Source organism: Bison bison, unplaced genomic scaffold (genome assembly GCF_000754665.1).
Source record: "Bison bison bison isolate TAMUID 2011002044 unplaced genomic scaffold, Bison_UMD1.0 scf7180017864291, whole genome shotgun sequence".
Classification (NCBI taxonomy): domain Eukaryota; kingdom Metazoa; phylum Chordata; class Mammalia; order Artiodactyla; family Bovidae; genus Bison; species Bison bison.
Window position 1 is genome coordinate 2,609,065 of NW_011494863.1, and position 17,815 is coordinate 2,626,879.

Below are 17,815 nucleotides of genomic sequence, written 5' to 3' on the forward strand. Positions count from 1 at the left end.
AGGTTTGTCTAACTCTTAATTAAAATGCTCTATTAATGCCCTATATATGAGTAAGATAATCCATGTAAAATCCATATGCACAGGTACTAATGTAAGTGTTAACTATGTTAACTATGATTTTTGCTATATACATCATCATCCCATTTCCTCTCTTCATACACACGCAGCTAGTAAAAAGAATATTCCTAGAAAGGCAAAAGGTACAAAAAATACCAACTTGGTTTATTGGATAAAAAGAGTGGTAAAATGGACATAAAACCAAAAGTCAGAACAAGACATTTTCACATCCTCCCCCATCTCAAAACCGTACTTCCCATCATCTGGGTTAGGATGTTAAGGAGCCAGAGCCCCCTAAAATCCTTTACTCTTCACCTGCACTGGAAGCAAGGCCTGTAGTAGGAGAACCCAGGAGAGGAGGAGGTCAAAGGCAACCTTACTCCTGTCTGCCCCTTCACTCCTAAAGTCTCCGGATTGGAGGGAAGTAGGGAAGGAATAAGCGAGCCAAAAGGGCTAGGACTGGCCTCCAGGGCCCAAGCCCAGGCTGTCCTAGAGATGGCTATCCTTGTCCCTATTCAATCCTTAATAGGTACCATTCTCAGGCCTTGAGGGAGAGAAGAAAGGGGATAGTTGGTTCAAGAACCAGATGTGGTCTCCAAACCCTCCCCCAGGGTTGGTAAAAGCTCTGAAAGTAACCTGACCAGGGGTGGGAAAACCACACTTTTTCCCTCCCACCCAACCAAGAGGTAAAAAGGAATTCCTGGGGACATAGCAAGCCCAGCTCCTCTTAAATCTCCACGTCGCTTTCCTTGTCGTTGTCATGATCTCCATCATAGAATTCATTGGGCGCCTCTGGCCTACAAAGCAAGGGAAGAGAGAAAGAGAGGTCAGGCTCTCACTCTCCAAGTTCCATCTTCTCCCACGTAGGCACCCTGTCTGGAGCCACTTCTCAGGCCCCCACTGTCAGGGAACCACTCCTCTCCTTCTGTTGGTAGAGACTGCTTGCTATTCATTCATCCACTCACGTAGTCAATAAACATTTCCTGACAGACTACTCTGTGCCAGACACTGTCATAAGCCTTAGCGAGACAGGAGAGAATAAACCAGACGACATTTCTGCCTATCCTCAAAAAACTTACCTAATAAATGAGGCTGACAATAACTAACAGAGTAAAAACAAAAACACGGTAATTTCAGATGGTGGAAAGCACTATGAATAAAATGAAATAAAGGGATGTGACTAAGAGTTATGGGAGGAAAAGGGTAAAATTTCAGACAGGATTATTAGGAACAGTTGTTCTGACTAGGTAAGACCTGAAGACTAAGAAGCTGGACAGGCAAATATCTCAGGAAGATGACTTCAAGCTGTAAGAAAACCAAGTACAGAAGTTATAAGGTTATAAGGCAGACAGGTGAGAGAAGTGAGAGAAGGAGGTCAAGACAGCTAGAAGAGAGAGAGTCATTAGAAATGAGACCAGGGATGAGGGTAAGGGCCAGCATGCAGGGCCTTTTAAAGTCATCGTCAGAAATTTGGACTTTCTTCTAAGCACAATAGAAAGGAGCACTTTTAGTAGAGGAGTTGCTGCTGCTGCTGCTGCTAAGTCACTTCAGTCGTGTCCGACTGTGTGTGACCCCATAGACGGCAGCCCACTAGGCTCCCCAGTCCCTGTGATTCTCCAGGCAAGAACACTGGAGTGGGTCGCCATTTCCTCCTCCAGTGCATGAAAGTGAAAAGTGAAAGGGAAGTCGCTCAGTCGTGTCCGACTCCTAGCGACCCCATGAACTGCAGGCTACCAGGCTCCTCCGCCCATGGGATTTTCCAGGCAAGAGTACTGGAGTGGGGTGCCATAGCCTTCTCCAAGGAGAGTAGTGACATACTGTACACCTGTATGTAGTGGGTGAAGGGATATGAAAGCGATACAAGGCCTGATATGTACCCAATTCTGATGTCTTTTTGGAAAACTATTCTCTGGGAGAATATGAATAACTAAGTTATCTTGCCCATAGCTGTTAACTGTGAAAGAAGGGAGAAAGTCATCAAAGAGAAGTGGGGAACAAAATCAGGAAAGACTCCCTCTGCCTGGAGAGCAGAGTCTCAGTTACCTCTAAGTGTGCAAGGGTAAAAGGTGAGGAGTCAGAGACTCGGGTTTGAATCTCAGCCCTGGTATTTAACTTGCTGTGAGAACTTAGGAAAGCTACTTAACCTCTCTGAACCTTAGATTCCTTTTCTGTTAATTTAAGAATAGCACCTCTCAGGGTTGTCGGATGGCAAGAGAATGAAGACTTGATGGCATTGTATCATGTATAATTTAATATAAATATCATATCCTATATAGCTGATATGCTACAAGCATCAAAGAAAAGGAACTCAGTGGGTAGTCCAACAGTAACAGGGCTTAGGACAGGAAGAGGCCAGAGGCTTCTGCTGGCTGTTGAGAACAGGCTGTATAATGCAAAGACAAGGCCCAGATACCAGCCTGGAATCACAGATGAAAAAAACAAACTTTTCCAAAAGGAAGAAACTGAAAAACAGATTTTTAAGAAGATCAATTTCCAGAAGTCAAGCCTCAGAGACCTGGAGAAGCTGAGATGGAGATGAGAGGTCAAACATGATCCCTGAGGCCAGATATTCAGATACATCCTTAACCAAGAGAGGAAATGAAGGGGTGCACATGGAGGAGAAGGGTTGGAGTGGTCCCAAGAGTCTAAGCTGTAAAGCCCAGGTCCAGCAGAGAGATCTGGAAGTATTAACTCTTAAGACAGAGAGAAAATTCTGGAAAGGACTGAGAAGCCCATCAGACTCTGCAGCAGAGTCGACTCAGACTTCTTAACAGTGCGTGGGAACAGGACCAGGTGTCCTGCAAACATCCAGCTGTGGTTATCCCCAGTCACATAAGGAAATCTGTTCTCTATTAAATGCATCTGTTTCTGCACTTCTGGGTTTTCTTGTCTTTTTCCTTCATTTTTCAGAAAAGCTTGTTTCAGCTTTTGTGTTTTTTTTAAGTCTATTCTGGTTGGTTTTTCCCCTAATTCAGTGCATCTGTAAATATTTTAATATGTATCTCAGGAAGGTAAAGATTTTTAAAAAAACACACATACACACAATACAACTATCACACCTGAAAAAATTAACAGAGGAAAGAAATCTAAGGGCCTTACAACAGCAGTATATGTACAGTGACCTGTCCAGCTTGGAATCTGGAAGGAGTTAGTAAAATGCTGGCAAGAATATAAACTGTTATAGACTGTCTGGAAGGCAATTTGGCAACAAATAAAAAAAAACTTTACTGCACACAGCCTTTGACCTAGCAACAACAAGTCTAGGAATCTAACCCATTCAAGCACTCAAAGATGTATATTTACGGGGATTCACTGCTACATTCTTTGTAATAGTGAAAAAAACAGGAAATAATGTAAATGCCTGTCAATGGCACTTGGTTAAATTATGCTATGTCCACACAATGGAATATTATACAACTAATTAAATAATGAAGCAGATTTTTATATATATTGGCACAGAAAGATACACTGGTAAAAAAAAAAACTTGGAAATTGTAGAACATGTACAGAATGATCCAACTTTTATTTAAAAAAAAAAAGGTTGCACAACACTGAAAATGAGTGTATGTGTGCCCTTGGTTTATACATAAATGTTGAACAGTGCAATTGTAATCTACAGAAACTGGAACATGGACTTAGAACTGGACATGGAACATGAAACTTAGAACTGGACATGGAACAACAGACTGGTTCCAACTCAGGAAAGGAGTACGTCAAGCATGTATATTGTCACCCTGCTTATTTTACTTATATGCAGAGTATATCGTGAGAAACGCTGGGCTGAATGAAGCACAAGCTGGAATCAAGATTGCTGGGAGAAATATCAATAACCTCAGATATGCAGATGACACCACCACCCTGATGGCAGAAAGTGAAGAACTAAAGAGCCTCTTGATGAAAGTGAAAGAGGAGAGTGGAAAAGTTGGCTTAAAGCTCAACATTCAGAAAATGAAGATCATGGCATCTGGGTCTCATCACTTCATAGCAAATACATGGGGAAACAGTGGAAACAGTGACAGACTTTATTTTTCTGGGCTCCAAAATCACTGCAGATGGTGACTGAAGCCATGAAATTAAAAGACGCTTACTCCTTGGAAGAAAAGTTATGACCAACCTAGACAGCATATTAAAAAGCAGAGACATTACTTTGCCAACAAAGGTCCATCTAGTCAAGGCTACGGTTTTTCCACTAGTCATGTATGGATGTGACAGCTGGACTATAAAGAAAGCTGAGCGCAGAAGAATTGATGCTTTTGAACTGTGGTGTTGGACAAGACTCTTGAGAGTGCCCTGGACTGCAAGGAGATCCAACCAGTCCATCCTGAAAGAGTTCAATCCTGGGTATTCATTGGAAGGACTGATGTTGAAGCTGAAACTCCAATACTTTGACCACCTGATGTGAAGAGCTGACTCATTGGAAAAGACCCTGATGCTGGGAAAGACTGAAGGCAGGAGGAGAAGGGGACAACAGAGGATGAGATGGTTGGATGGCATCACCAACTCAATGGACATGAGTTTGAGTAAACTCTGGGAGTTAGTGATGGACAGGGAGGCCTGGTGCGCTGCAGTCCATGGGGTCACAAAGAGTCAGACACGACTGAGCAACTGAACTGAACTGAAAAGTTTTACAATAAATGTATGTCACTTACATCATTAAATCAGGGCAAAAAAAAAAGTATGGGATGGTTGTATACTGAAGAAGGTAAACTGAGGACAATTAGACTAATGCTGTCTAACTTACTTTTTCCCTCTTAACTTCCCCCAAAGCTTGCTGGAATTCCCCGCTCTTATGTCCCTGCTCCAGACCTGCTGTAGTTTTCCTCGGGACCCCTCTCCTCCGCATCAGCCTCATCAGTCCTGTCGTAGGTTAGGAGGTCTGCCGGCACATCGTGAATCTGGACACTAGGTGCATGGTTCAGCATCTTCAGGTTTTCAAAGATTGTCTGGCGGATCTGGTCCAGATACTGGTTGGGGATGAGGAATAGACAATGAGCAGCTCCCAGTGACTCCCAGGATGTCAATGCTTGTAGCTGCCTTTTGTCCCTGCAGTCCTAGTTGCAGTCCCATTTTGCATCTTAGTTGGAATCCCCCAGCTGGTAACTGTCCCTCCTCCCAACCCTGACTGCCTGTGCTTTCACCGGGGCTGCCTCCTAGCTGATAACAGAGATAGTGATGGCTGAGATTCTCTTCCCTGGTTTCTCTGATTTCCCACATCCTGGACCTTTCCTGGGCTCCTCCACCCTTGTGCTCAGCTTCTCCAAGCTGCTGACCTGGCGTGAATTCTGATTCTCGATGCGGGTGCTGACATCCGGATGGAGCGTGAAGTCCGGGGCAAAGTACTCGAAGTATTCTTGGGGAAAAAGGAGGAGACATGATGGCTCCAACAGACACAGGCAGGTCCCAAGAGTTGCCTATCTCTTTCCTTTCCATCCAAAACCCCCACATAACATCTCAACCTTTTTCCCTGCTCTGGGCCCAGGGGTTTAGTCTGCAGAATTCTGAGAAAGTCAAACTTCCCACCCACTTTCAAACCAGGCCATTCTATGGTCTTGTGAGAATGGCCTTCTTGCTGTGGAGGCATGGTCCCCCTTGCATGTGTGGAATGGTCCTTACCGCTATAGGGAAGCTCTTCACTAATGGCCTCTTCTACCAGCAGCGATGTCTCATATGTCCTGAAACAAACCAGCAGAGCAGGGCAGGCTGAGCGAGAGGGCTGAAAGGTCCACTGGCCATCTCTCAGGGAGAGCCCCTAGCTCACACTGTACAAGGGAGAGGAGGAAAAATGGGGGCATGCTCACCAGCAGCGGGCAACGTTCCGGACAGTGTAGCCACCACCACCTAGCACCAGTAGAGGGATATTGAAGCTCTTGACATATTCAACGCATTCCCTGTTAAAAGAAACCAGAGTAATGGGGTGGAGGAAGTTACCGAAAGCCAGAGAACACACTTCTAGAGACTAACTGGAAAGGGGTACAAGGAAACTAGAAATGTTCTGTATCTACTAACGCATATATATGGAATTTAGAAAGATGCTAACAATAACCCTGTGTACGAGACAGCAAAAGAGACACTGATGTATAGAGCAGTCTTATGGACTCTGTTACAGAGGGAGAGGGTGGGAAGATTTGGGAGAATGGCATTGAAACATGTATAATATCATGTATGAAACGAGTTGCCAGTCCAGGTTCGATGCACGATACTGGATGCTTGGGGCTAGTGCGCTGGGACGACCCAGAGGGATGGTATGGAGAGGGAGGAGGGAGGAGGGTTCAGGATGGGGAACACATGTATACCTGTGGCGGATTCATTTTGATATTTGGCAAAACTAATACAATTTGTAAAGTTTAAAAAAAAAAAAAATGTCCTGTATCTTGATCTTGGTAGTGAAAATCATTGAGTTATATCCCTGAGATATGTGCACTTTATTGTCTGCACGTTGCGTCTCAGTGAAATTTAAAACAGAGTGCACTCTCACCTCTGTCCTGCTCAGCACCCACCCTGGCACCCCCCCTGTTAATCAACTAGTCTCACCAATGTACCAGCAAGTGCTGTCAGTTTAGCCACCAAAATATAACTCACATCACCTACCTCTCTCCACTGCCACCTCCTCCAACTTAGCCCCCTAAGACAACACCAAGAGCTCCCTAACTGGTCTTCTCAATTCCACTCCTGTGTGCCCAGCCTCACCACAAACCGTTCTCCATTCAGCACTCAGAGCAGTTGGTTTTTTTTTGGCCGTGCCACAAGGCATGTGAGATCTTACTTCCCCAACTAGGGATCAAGCCCATGCCTCTTGCAGTGGAAGTTCAGAGTCCTAACCACTGAACTGACAGGGAAAGCTGGATCATGTCACTTCCCTGCTTAAAACCTGTCAACAGTTTCCTAACACATCTGAAATATAATCCAGACTTCTTAGCAAGGTCTAAAGGCTCTGCACGACCCCAGTGCTGCCAACTTCTCAGATATCACCTCAAACCACCTCCAGCCTGCTCTGTATTCCACCTGACTGGTTTTACTTCATCTCCTCCACGATACCCCTCTGCCCTGTCTCAGCGTTCTCACCGCTTGGGATGGACCGCTCTATGTTCCTCTTATGGCTCACTCCTTTTAGGTTCCAGGTCTCAGCTCAGAATTTTGGAAAATTCTTTCCAAATCATGGTATCTCAAGTAGTTTCTCCACTGTTATCCCGTATCTTAGCTTTCTATCTTTTTCTTCCATAGAATTTATAACAATCTGCCTGTCTTGTTTGCTTACTTATAGTTTTGCCTGTTTCCTAGGCTGAACCGTAAACTCCATGGGAGTTCCCTGACTGCTTCCCCATCTCCTAGTACAATGCCTGGAACACAACAGGTGCTTAATAAAAACCTAATGTGAATTTTGCCAACTGGGGAACACTGCTCAAGATGACACTGCTGGTTCAAAGTACAACATGTAGCTATTTTTGAGTCCCAAAAGGAGGTGAGGCCTGTTTCCCAGCTACCCCTGTTCCATGGATTGAGGCCCAAGGCCACTTGAAAACCTGGAGGAGTGGAAGAAGAGCAGTTCTCACCCGTGTCCTCGAATGCTGAGGTTGAAGCAGCCCAATCGATCACAGCCCAGAGAGTCAGCTCCACACTGCAAAAATCAAAACCCCAGGTGGCTGCAGTGAGAGAACTACTCAGAATGTCACCAATGTCCTTCACTTCCCTTCCCCCACCAGCCTAGGGATTCTCCTCTTTCCTGCTCTCTTCCCTCAAGCCTGAGTGCCTGAGGAGGCACAGACAGTATTACCTGGAGCACAATGCACGTGGGTTGGTAGAAGTCCACCACCTGGTTGATAACTGGCTGGAAAAGGTGCTTGTAACCTGGGAGAGGGCCAAAGATGGGCACCTGGCACCCCAAGGGGATGGGGAGACAGGGAACAAAAGGAAAAAGGGGGTTCAGAGAGCGTGTAGCCCAGGAAAGGGGCAACCCAAAGGGACAACCATTGGTTCCGAACTTCTGGGTGGGGAAGTTCATGAGACTTCTGGAGGGACTGATGGAAGCTAATGACCTTTTTCCCAGAAAAATGCACATACACACAATATGTTGCATACAATTTCCGGGGAGTTCATGGTCCCTCTGAAGGCCATTCATCCTGAAGGACACCTGGCCCAACAGTAGACAATACCAGGCAGAAGAGGTTAACTCAAGGAGAGAGAGAGAGAAGGAGCCTAGTGAGCAGGAAGAAGACTTTAGTACGTACTCTGGTCATCAATGCCGTCCCGAAGGGGTACGTTGAGGCAGTAGTAGCGGCCACTCTCTGCTCCAACTTCATACATGTCACCTGTGGGGGACAGGGGGGGTGGGGGCGCCAGCTGCTTCAACCCCACCATGTACTCTGAGGGCCTCTCACTCCATCTATGTACGTCCGCCACATACTCCCTCAAACTACTAAGTCTCTTGCAGCTTGTGTTCATTCCGCAGATACTCTCAGAGGGCCTACTATGAGCCAAGCTGTGAACTAGGTATGGGGATACAGCAGGAAAAAGAACTAATGAAATAAATGAAATCCCACCAAGCTCATATTCTTGGGAGGTAGGCATGATTACATGGGAGACAGTAAACAAAACAAAACCCCACAATAAATTCAAACAGCAATCAGTGCTTGAAAAGAAAAAAGCAGAGTGATGTGACAGAGTAACAGGGTGATCAGGAAAGGTTTCTCCAAGGAGGGGCCCCCTGAACTGAGACCTGAGCCTGCGGAGGAGGCAGTCATGGTAAGAGCTGAGGAGTATGAAGGGGACAGGCATTCCTATTTCCATACCTGTGCCAGGGAAGAAGTAGTTTCCATATTTGTGGAAAGATACTGTCATGACTCGGTCAGTGAGGTAGAAGGCTTCCTGAACCCCATCGCCGTGGTGGATGTCAATATCAATGTAGAGCACCCGAGGGTGGTACCTGGGGTGAAGGCAAAGCCAGCGTCTGAGGTAGAGGTGAACCCCAGGAGGAAAAGCCCCCAACCCACTCCTCCCAAACACAAGGCCAGAAATTATGAAGAGTCTACTTTGGCCCAAGTCACCTGAAACCTAATACTACCAGTTCCCTAAGGGCAACCCTGGGGCTCCAGCCTGGAGGCAGGGACAGGAGAGGGATGTGCAGAGAAGGCTGAAATGTGAGCAGGCAGCGGGGAATCTGCAGCAGAGCACAGGAAGAGGCAGCCTGAGAAAAGCATCAAGAACTTGGGAGAAGCTAGTGTGGGGCTGGAGGTCAGGGTCAGGGCCAGGACAGTCTCAGACCTCAGCCAAGAGCCTCGTAAGTGGCCCCATCTCCTCCCGGGCTACTTACTTGAGCAGCTCCAGGATGCCAATCACAATGTCATTAACATAGCAGAAGCCAGAAGCCTATGGTAAGATAGTATAGTGGTATTACAAAGAGGAACAATTCCTCCACCCAGCTGCCCCCCAACTGCCATCCTGATCTCCTACCCTAGCAGAGCTGTTGTCTCCCCCATTACCTCCTCACTCACCTCAAACTTCTTGGCGTGGTGCAGACCACCAGCCCAGTTAATGGCAATATCACAGATCTGAAAGACAAACACCCAACTCATAGTCCTTCTCCTGCCCACCCCCGAAGCTGGGAGCTCAGGATCATGGTTAAGGCCTGGGATTCAGGGACCCACAGAAAGGGGGAAACAGGACTCGGGGTATAGCTACCTTGTTGTTCAGCTGGGTTGCTCCTTGCAGAGATGCGCCTGTGTAACGGGAGCAGAACTCAAACAGCCCGGGAAACACGGGGCTGCAGGAAGAAGAGCAAGTCGGAGCCCTTTTTCCTCTGTCCACTTCCTTCCTTCACCTTTCTCCCCAGCCCAAAGCCCTTTAGTCTCCTTTCTTCAATAACCCCATCTGCCCCTCCTACATACATACCCAAGTTATCTGCAAATTTATTCAACAAATATTTTGGACCAAACCACATACTGAGACTTGTTCAAGGCACTGGATGGGAAGTAGAGAAGCGCAGTGACAGTAGTGCTAATTGCACCAAGAGCATTCCCAGGGCCCAAGGCGGTGGCCTGAGGGTGGACCTTACATTCCCAGACCTATAAAGTGAACTCAAAACTAGCAGGAGCAATAACACAAAAAAACAAGAAAGCTCCCAAGACAGCATGTGCCTGAACAACCCAATGAGCAGGGTAGTGTGTGCGGGACAGACCTCTGGGGCTGGTGTGGTAAAGAAAGCCTTCATGGCATGAAGCTTTGTGGTAACTTGAAGGCTGCGAAGGCCCTGGAGAGGCTGACTGGAGAACAAAGGGTATTCTGAGAAGACACCCTGTGCAGCAGAGATGTGGGGATAGGCTGGGAAGGTGCTCAGTACCAGCCTAAGGAGTCGGCCTCAATCCTCCAGCCGAGGCTGCTTCTATTGGTAGGCTCTTTTGGGGAAACCAATTGGTGTAATGTTTAAAAACCTAGCCTCTGGACCTGATCCCGCCACTGCCACTGTCCAGGCTAAGTTATCAAAATCTCCTCAAATTTCAATGTATGTACTTAATGCTTACCATCATGAAAAGGACTATTACATCTCAGGGTTGGTGTAAGAATTAAGTGGATATACCAGGAATCCTCAGCACAGCAGAGTAAATTACTCAAGAAACTGTAGCTATTGTAGGAAACTATAGGATCAACAGCCTCATTTCTTCAAAAAATAAATTCAAGGAATTCCCTGGCAATCTAGTGGTTAGGACTCCATGTTTTCACTGCTGGGGGCCTGGGTTCAATTCCTGGTCAGGGAACTAAGGTCCTGCAAGCCAAGGCATGGCAAAAATAAATAAATAAATTCAAAGGCGAGAAGGAAACATTAAGGGTTAAAAGTCTTACAAGATGGAGCCACCAAATACAATATGTGGACCTTGTTTAAATCCTAATTTAAATAAATCAACCGCAAAAAAGAAAAAAATGTGAGAAAATTGGAGAAATTTAAGTCCTAACTGCATATTTGATGATATAAATTACTGTTGATTTTTCAGGTGTGATGATACTATGCGTTTTTTTAAAGAGTATCATTTGGAGATATATAGTAACATATTTATAGACAAAAGGGAGTGACATCTCAAATTAGCTTTAAAATAACCTAACGTGCGAGGACACAGATGAAGCAAGATTAGCCATCTGCTCTAAGTGTTGCAGCTCGGTGATAGATAGATGGGGGTTCACTGTACTATTCTACTTGCAGAAATGTTTAAAATTTTCCCTAATAAATAAAAAGTTTAAAAATGAATGGAGCAGATGGCAGCTGTTGTGGCCACTCTCTTTTAGTGGATGCAGACTAGAATGGAAGCAAGGATCATGGTTTATCTTTGTTGGCCACCTTTTCCCCACAAGACCTAACTCTGAGCTGACTTCTCATATGAAATAAACTCAATATAAACGTGGTCATACCTAAACACTCTCTTGCTTTTTAAAACCCTCCAATGACTGCTCCCTACTCTAGAAGTTAAAAACCCCAATTCATAATAGGACTGTTTATTTTTTAAAGGCCCTACCTGTCTCTTTAGACACAATTCAGATCACTCTTTAGATTTTGGGTGGCCTTTTTTCTGTTCCCTAAATAAGTCACACTCTGTCCTAATGCAGACCCTTAGGGCATGTTGTCCCTACTTCCCATTCCTCCCCTCATCCTCCATCCTCCCAACTATCTTTCACCTAATTACTTCCTACTTTCTTTAGAACTCAGCCCAATCTTCATTACTTCCTCTAGGAAGCTGCCACTGACCCGCCCCAGCCCAGGCTAGATAATTCTCCCATGTCTGCCCTCTCATTGTCATGTACCGCTCCTCTAGAGGACTTAGCACAAGGGCTATATTAAAATTGTGTTGCTTTGTTTATCATTGCATCCCTAGCACTTAGCACAGGGCCTGGCCTAGAGCCAATAATCAATCAATATTTGTTGAATAAGCAAACAAGTAAATGATGATTCATTGACAAGTATCCCCCCCTCCCCACCCCTACATATCTTCCCACTGCTGCCATGAGACCTCACTGGAGTATTCTCACTGAAATGCCTGGCATCAAGGTGCCTGGCATCAAAGGTCCCAGTTCTCCCCTTACCAGTCATCGCCCACGTTGAAGGCATTAAGGCTCTTGGTAAAGCCTTGCATATTGGTGGGGCTGACTCTCTGCAGGAAGTCAATGTAGTCCTCAGAGTGGAAGCGGCACATGTCATGCTGGGAGGCCTGGTATGGCTTGAAGACCTTGAAAGGGAAACACAAGATAAAGTCAGGCAGGGTCAGTCCTACTCATCCGGCTGAGACTGACCACACTGAGCCCAGCCCTGGGGACTATCCAAAACCACACACAGCAGTCCCCTCGCCCCCTCCCCCCAATCCTTGTTATTCTATGAGACAAAGGTCCATGAAGAAGGGAGACTCTGATTAGCTTGGGAGTTTCTTATGATCAAGCCCTCTAAAGACCACTGGGCCTGCCTTTTCCTTCCTAACTCCAGCCCAGCCTTTTCTCCCGTCTCAAACCTTAACTCCCTTAACCTGCCCTGTTCCCTGGCTCTCCTATTCCTGATTCTCTTCATACTCATCTCCCCTGGGTGCTGACTCTGTCCTCTCTCTCCTCTGAGTTCTTCTTAATTTTGGAATCAAATAATATGGGACACACAACAACCTTCTAATTAAACTCAAGATGCCCAGGTGCTAAGCCAGAGATTTATTATGTCTTGAGAGAGGGTCACACACTTTATAAATTGGACAAGAGCAAAAAATTTTCCCTCCCCAGAAAATGCTCACAGGCACACATAGGCAAACAATTTCAAGAGTCAGAGATTCAGGCATTAACATCACCTCAGTCGTTTCTATGATTAATTCACTAGTCTGTGGCTCAGCACGAGCAGTGGACACTCATTCATACTACTGGCTAATTCCCCTTGGATTGCATAAGGGCCATATGTTATGATCCCATATCACACTGCTATAAATTCCAAGCCAGGGACAGACAGGATGTGTATACAGGGGGAGATGGAGGGATGAGTAGTAATTAAGTGGAACTCTGTGTGGGGGCGGGGGTATTCTAGATTGAAAAGGGAATATCCAGGACACCTCCAACTGTCCTCCACACACATACACATTTACACACAGGGCTGCAAAGTCCTCCCTAGAACTCTAGCTTGGCGGTGGAGAGAGGTGGCAGAGGAAAAGGGGTGGGAAATGAGGGTAAACCTCACATCCAAATACACTGAGCCAGCCGCTTTCCCTTCTCTGAGGCCACAGAACTGTCCTAAGATGCAAGGGAGGGAAATACTCTGTGTCTGCAAACAAGCTCCACTCCACCCTAACCGTAGGCCAAAGTTTGGTCCACTTGAGGTCAGAAGGTGGCCGACCTAAAAACTAACTTTCATTAAGTCAGTGGATGCACCCACCAACACTCTGCATATGGGGGTGCTCCTGGTTCCTTCTATCCACCTCCCCCCTGCCAGGGGTGGGTCACTCTTGATGCATTCAGTGCAGCCTACCTATCCCTAAGGCCGCAGCTCGTCCCCACCCTCAATCCCCAGCAGAAGCCGTGAGACTCACGATCATCTTCTTATAGAGGCCGTAGTGCAGGACCAGACTATGAGTCAATGCCAAGCGATGGGGCTTCATAGGGTGACCAGCCCCTGGGGGTGGGAGAAGAGAGTTCGTCAGTACCCATCCCTGGAGTTGTAGGCCCGGCTTCGAAACCTCCGCGTCCCGAAATCCCTCGCGTGCAATGTTGCTCCCTCACCGTAGTGGAAGTTGCCCACGTCGGGGTCGTAGAAATAGGCCACAGTCTTGGCCATGGTGCCGGCGGGACCAGGCCCCGCACCTCCGCCGCCAGCCTGGCCGCCTGCCCCACCCCCAGCCTTGCGTGCTGCGTAAGCACGCTGCCTGCCTCTGCGGAACCAGGAAACCCAAGCCCGACTCCCCTAGACCACGCCCAGGCCACGCCTCCTGCGGAGTTCCGTCCGCCCTCAGCTTGCTCCGCCCTTCTAGGTCTGGGGCGTGAGAGTCTGGGCTTGGCCGGAGGACAGTAGCGTTGGTCCTAGGATGACAGGGCCATTTCCTTCCCGGCGGGGGTCAAATCCTCGGAAAGCCGAGCCATCCTGTCCAGCTACCTGTCCCAAGCGGGGCGCAGGCCGTGTCGCCTCTCTAGGAGGCTCCGGAGAACCGGCCACGCTGACCCTCTCAGGTGCAGAAAGCCAGCTTCCCCCGGCCCGCTAGGGAAGATTCCCAGCTACACATCCAGCCGGGGCATCTGAGGGCTGGAGCCAAGCCAGGCGTGCCCGATAGACCGGTGGAGAGCGCTCTCGCCTGACTGCCCGTCCTCCTCACCCGGACCCAGACTCGGCACCGCACCGTCGCCGGGTGGCAGTGGGGGGGCTGCGCAGTCACGCGCGCACCACACTTGCGCTCAGAAGCGCGCAAGGCTCTCTCTCTCCGCCCCGCACACCTGGGCTCCGCCCCCTAGTCCCTGGCCGGCGGTCGAAGGCTTTTGGGGACCCAGAGCGGCTGCGGCAGCGCCCCCCTTCTCCTTCCCTTTCCACGGCTGGAGTTGTCCGGAGCCTGTCGCCGGTCCCAACCAGCCCTCATCCCTTTCCATCCTTCCCTCCCCCCACCCCTGCCGCGGCACGGGTATCTGCAGCCGCAGCCCGGAGCCCTTGAGGCGGCGAAGGGGGGGGGGGAGGAAGCAAGGGATGAGCGCCGGGAGGGCGTCGGGGGCCCTGAGCCGGACTAGGACGCCCCTGGAACCGGAGCCGGAGCCGGAGCCAGAACCAAACCACCGGTACCGGGTGGGCCAGGTGGCCAGGACGGGAGAACCCGAAAGGCGGGAGGGGGTGTGTGTGAGACAGTAGAGGAAGGGGAAGGGGCTGCGGAGGCCTGACTCAGGCCCGCGCAGAAGAGATGTGGACGCTGACTCAGGCGCTATCCTTGTGCCGGCCGCCTGAGAATTCCGTCCCATCTCGCTCTGCAGTGTCCTTGGGAGGGACGAAAGCTCAGGATAAGCTGGAAAGGGGGAGCTCTGGGCGTCGGGGAAGCGGGACCAGGGTCGTGGAAGAGGGTCTGCGCAGCCGCCGTCTGACACCCCTGGCCCGGACCAGCACCCCCGGCATGGACAGCTCCTTGGTTGGGTAGGGGGTGGGGCCAGACCTCAGAGGCTTGTCTGTCTCGAATCCTGAGGACGGCATTCCTAACCCTCCTCCCATCCTTAGCTGCAGCCCCCTAACTCCAGGAGCCGCCCTGGCCCGTGCTCACCCGCCAGGGCCTCATGTCGGAACCACAGCCTGACCTGGAACCGCCCCAACATGGGCTGTACATGCTCTTCCTGCTTGTGCTGGTCTTCTTCCTCATGGGCCTTGTAGGCTTCATGATCTGCCACGTGCTCAAGAAGAAGGGCTACCGCTGCCGCACCTCGAGGGGCTCGGAGCCTGATGACGCCCAGCTCCAGCCCCGTGAGTGAACAGCCTAGAACCTGGCTCAATCACCTTCCTCCCTCACCCGTCTCCCCACACCACTTCCTGGCCAACAGACCCAGGCTAAATCCCGACCAAGATGGGAAGAGTAATGCTTTCTTGAGTCAGCAAGTGGGGTGCCACCACCCTGAAAGCAGGGCTAGAGAAGGCACCATGGGTGGGAAGCACCCACTGGTAGTAGTCTTGGACTCCCACTGATTTTCCCTTCTTTTCTGCCCTGGCCCTTGAAATGCTAAGGTACAGCATGATGCAGTTTGGTAAAGGGGTAGGTCTTGAGCAATAAGCCACAGAAGCCACCAGGTAACGTACCTTCAAAGTTGATCCATTTCCCGCTGCCTCACCAACTTCTTTCATCCTTCAGCTGAGGACGATGACATGAATGAGGACACAGTAGAGAGGATTGTTCGCTGCATCATCCAAAATGAAGGTGGGTGTAGGTTGTCCCCTTGTCCCCCACCTCCTCAACTTTCTCTTGCCCTTGCCTTTGCCTCCACTGACCCCTTCTTTTCCTTCTCCCCTCAGCCAATGCTGAGGCCCTGAAGGAGATGCTGGGGGACAGTGAAGGAGAAGGGACAGTGCAGCTGTCCAGGTGAGCTGGAAACATGGGCCAGTATGATTTAGCTTGCCTTGGAGAGTATCCTCTCCTCAAGCACATTCCTCTCCCAGTCTCCTTGCATGATTAGGGTGACAGGGGAGAGTAAGGCGGAATAACGGACAGGAAGAAGAAAGTTTGGTAAAAGTCCTGAATCCTCCAAACCACATCTCTCCTTTAGATGTCATCAAGCCTAGACCTTCATCCCTTATGCCACTCCCCTGGGTTAAACATTGCCCACTTTTTAGCCCTGGGAGGGAAAACAACACATGGTCAGTAACATCTTCATATTCAGTTTATTAGATAAAGACAATAAAAGAATAGTGCGGCCTGGGGGAAGTGGGACATCTGGGGGGGTTTAAGGAGCACGCTAAAAGAACGGGAACAAACAGAACAGGAAGAAAAATGGGAATGTTCCCCCCTGCTCCCTTCCTCCCTACTGTCCAGCGTGGATGCCACCTCCAGCCTGCAAGACGGAGCCCCCTCCCATCATCACACAGTGCACCTGGGCTCCTCAGCCCCGTGCATCCACTGCAGCCGCAACAAGAGACCCCCACTTGTCCGTCAGGGACGCTCCAAGGAAGGAAAGAGTCGCCCCCGGCCTGGGGAGACTACCGTGTTTTCTGTGGGCAGGTGGGTATATAGAGTACCCCTGCGACAGGGAGGTTGAGGTGGGGGTCCACTGCTCAGGCATTTGACTCCAAAGGTGGGCCCTGGCTCTTTCTTCCTGGACTGGGAGCTACAGCAGGATTCAGGCTGCACAATGTGCCCCACAACCTGAGGCCATCTCCCCTGTCTTAGATCGGAAGGACATGGCTCTCAAACCCAGGATGTCCCTGACCAGAGGGAAGGGCCAAGCAGTCTTTGAGAGGTGGCCCTAAGCCCCAGTGTCCCCTCCCTTCCCAGGTTCCGGGTGACGCACATTGAGAAGCGCTATGGGCTGCATGAGCATCGTGATGGCTCTCCCACGGACAGGAGCTGGGGGTCTGGTGGCGGGCAGGACCCAGGAGGCGGCCAGGGGCCTGGGGGAGGGCAACCCAGGACAGGGATGCCTGCCATTGAAAGCCTTCCCCCTGAGAGGCCGCAGCCCCCAGCCCTTGCCAGCACCCCCATGCAGAATGGAGGACTCAGGGACAGCAGCCGAGTCCCTCGTGCACTTGAGGGGAACCCTGGAGCCTCTGCAGAGCCGATGCTTGGGGCTGGAGGGAGGGGCCCAAGCCCAGGGCCAGCCAGAAAAGAAGCAAACGGACAGCCAAGCAAACAGGACACCTCAGATCACCAGGTATGAAGACGTGGCCAGCACTGCAATGGGCTGAGCTCTTATTGCCCCTGCTCTGCGAGGCCACTGGTATGACCCATCTCCTGTTCTCTCATTGTCCACCCCTCCTCTCTCTCAGGTGTCCCCACCACGGGGAGCAGGGGGTGTGTGAGGTGAGTCTGCCTGGGCCCCAAGTCAATCTCATCCTCCCAACCCCTATATGAAACTACCTCAGCCCATCGGTTCCCTGAATCCCTGGGGTCAACCGCAGGCTCAGCCTTTGGTACATATTCCTTGGTTTGGTGGTGGGGAGTTGCCATGTGCTCCAGCGGGTAGGAAAGGTCCCGCAGCCTCTGGGGAAAAGTGGGGGCTCTGCTTGAATAGGAGGCAACAGTCATCCTTCCTTTCCTCCAAGCCGCCTCCTTCACTGTGCTGACGGACTACCAGCTGGCAGGCCAGG

The 17,815-nt window shown here is 49.7% G+C and overlaps 2 protein-coding genes across 4 annotated transcripts; one reads left to right on the forward strand and one right to left on the reverse strand.

Moving 5' to 3' along the window:
- Positions 1 to 201: 201 nt before the first annotated feature.
- On the reverse strand, positions 202 to 13,913 carry HDAC3 (histone deacetylase 3). The gene is made up of 15 exons (XM_010850390.1): positions 13,780 to 13,913; positions 13,590 to 13,672; positions 12,121 to 12,263; positions 9,733 to 9,814; positions 9,546 to 9,602; positions 9,365 to 9,420; positions 8,844 to 8,977; positions 8,283 to 8,363; positions 7,829 to 7,902; positions 7,608 to 7,672; positions 5,856 to 5,945; positions 5,671 to 5,729; positions 5,328 to 5,407; positions 4,864 to 5,021; positions 202 to 854 (listed from the first exon to the last, which is right to left on the reverse strand). The coding sequence occupies exons 1-15, from the start codon at positions 13,832 to 13,834 to the stop codon at positions 785 to 787; spliced, it is 1,287 nt and encodes a 428-aa protein (XP_010848692.1). The 5' UTR covers positions 13,835 to 13,913; the 3' UTR covers positions 202 to 784.
- Positions 13,914 to 14,011: 98 nt separating this feature from the next.
- Positions 14,012 to 17,809, forward strand: RELL2 (RELT-like 2). 3 transcript variants are annotated; one of them, XM_010850393.1, is made up of 7 exons: positions 14,012 to 14,223; positions 15,245 to 15,484; positions 15,867 to 15,932; positions 16,028 to 16,094; positions 16,545 to 16,730; positions 17,004 to 17,379; positions 17,495 to 17,809. In XM_010850393.1, exons 2-7 carry the CDS (start codon positions 15,301 to 15,303, stop codon positions 17,525 to 17,527), a joined length of 912 nt encoding a protein of 303 aa, XP_010848695.1. In that variant the 5' UTR covers positions 14,012 to 14,223; positions 15,245 to 15,300; the 3' UTR covers positions 17,528 to 17,809. The 3 variants fall into 3 exon arrangements, with proteins under 3 accessions (XP_010848695.1, XP_010848693.1, XP_010848694.1); XM_010850391.1 differs by lacking the exon at positions 14,012 to 14,223 and adding an exon at positions 14,550 to 14,824; XM_010850392.1 differs by lacking the exon at positions 14,012 to 14,223 and adding an exon at positions 14,554 to 14,817.
- The last annotated feature ends 6 nt before the right edge of the window (positions 17,810 to 17,815 follow it).

Coding starts and splice junctions, on each gene's coding strand:
- HDAC3 (XM_010850390.1), bottom strand. CDS start 13,834: ATGGCCAAGACTGTGGCCTATTTCTACGACCCCGACGTGGGCAACTTC. Junction 9,603..9,732: donor CAACCCAGCTGAACAACAAG/GTAGCTATACCC, acceptor TTTGTCTTTCAG/ATCTGTGATATTGCCATTAA. Junction 5,408..5,670: donor TGAAGAGCTTCCCTATAGCG/GTAAGGACCATT, acceptor TTTTTCCCCAAG/AATACTTCGAGTACTTTGCC.
- RELL2 (XM_010850393.1), top strand. CDS start 15,301: ATGTCGGAACCACAGCCTGACCTGGAACCGCCCCAACATGGGCTGTAC. Junction 15,485..15,866: donor TGACGCCCAGCTCCAGCCCC/GTGAGTGAACAG, acceptor TTCATCCTTCAG/CTGAGGACGATGACATGAAT. Junction 17,380..17,494: donor AGGACACCTCAGATCACCAG/GTATGAAGACGT, acceptor CCTCTCTCTCAG/GTGTCCCCACCACGGGGAGC.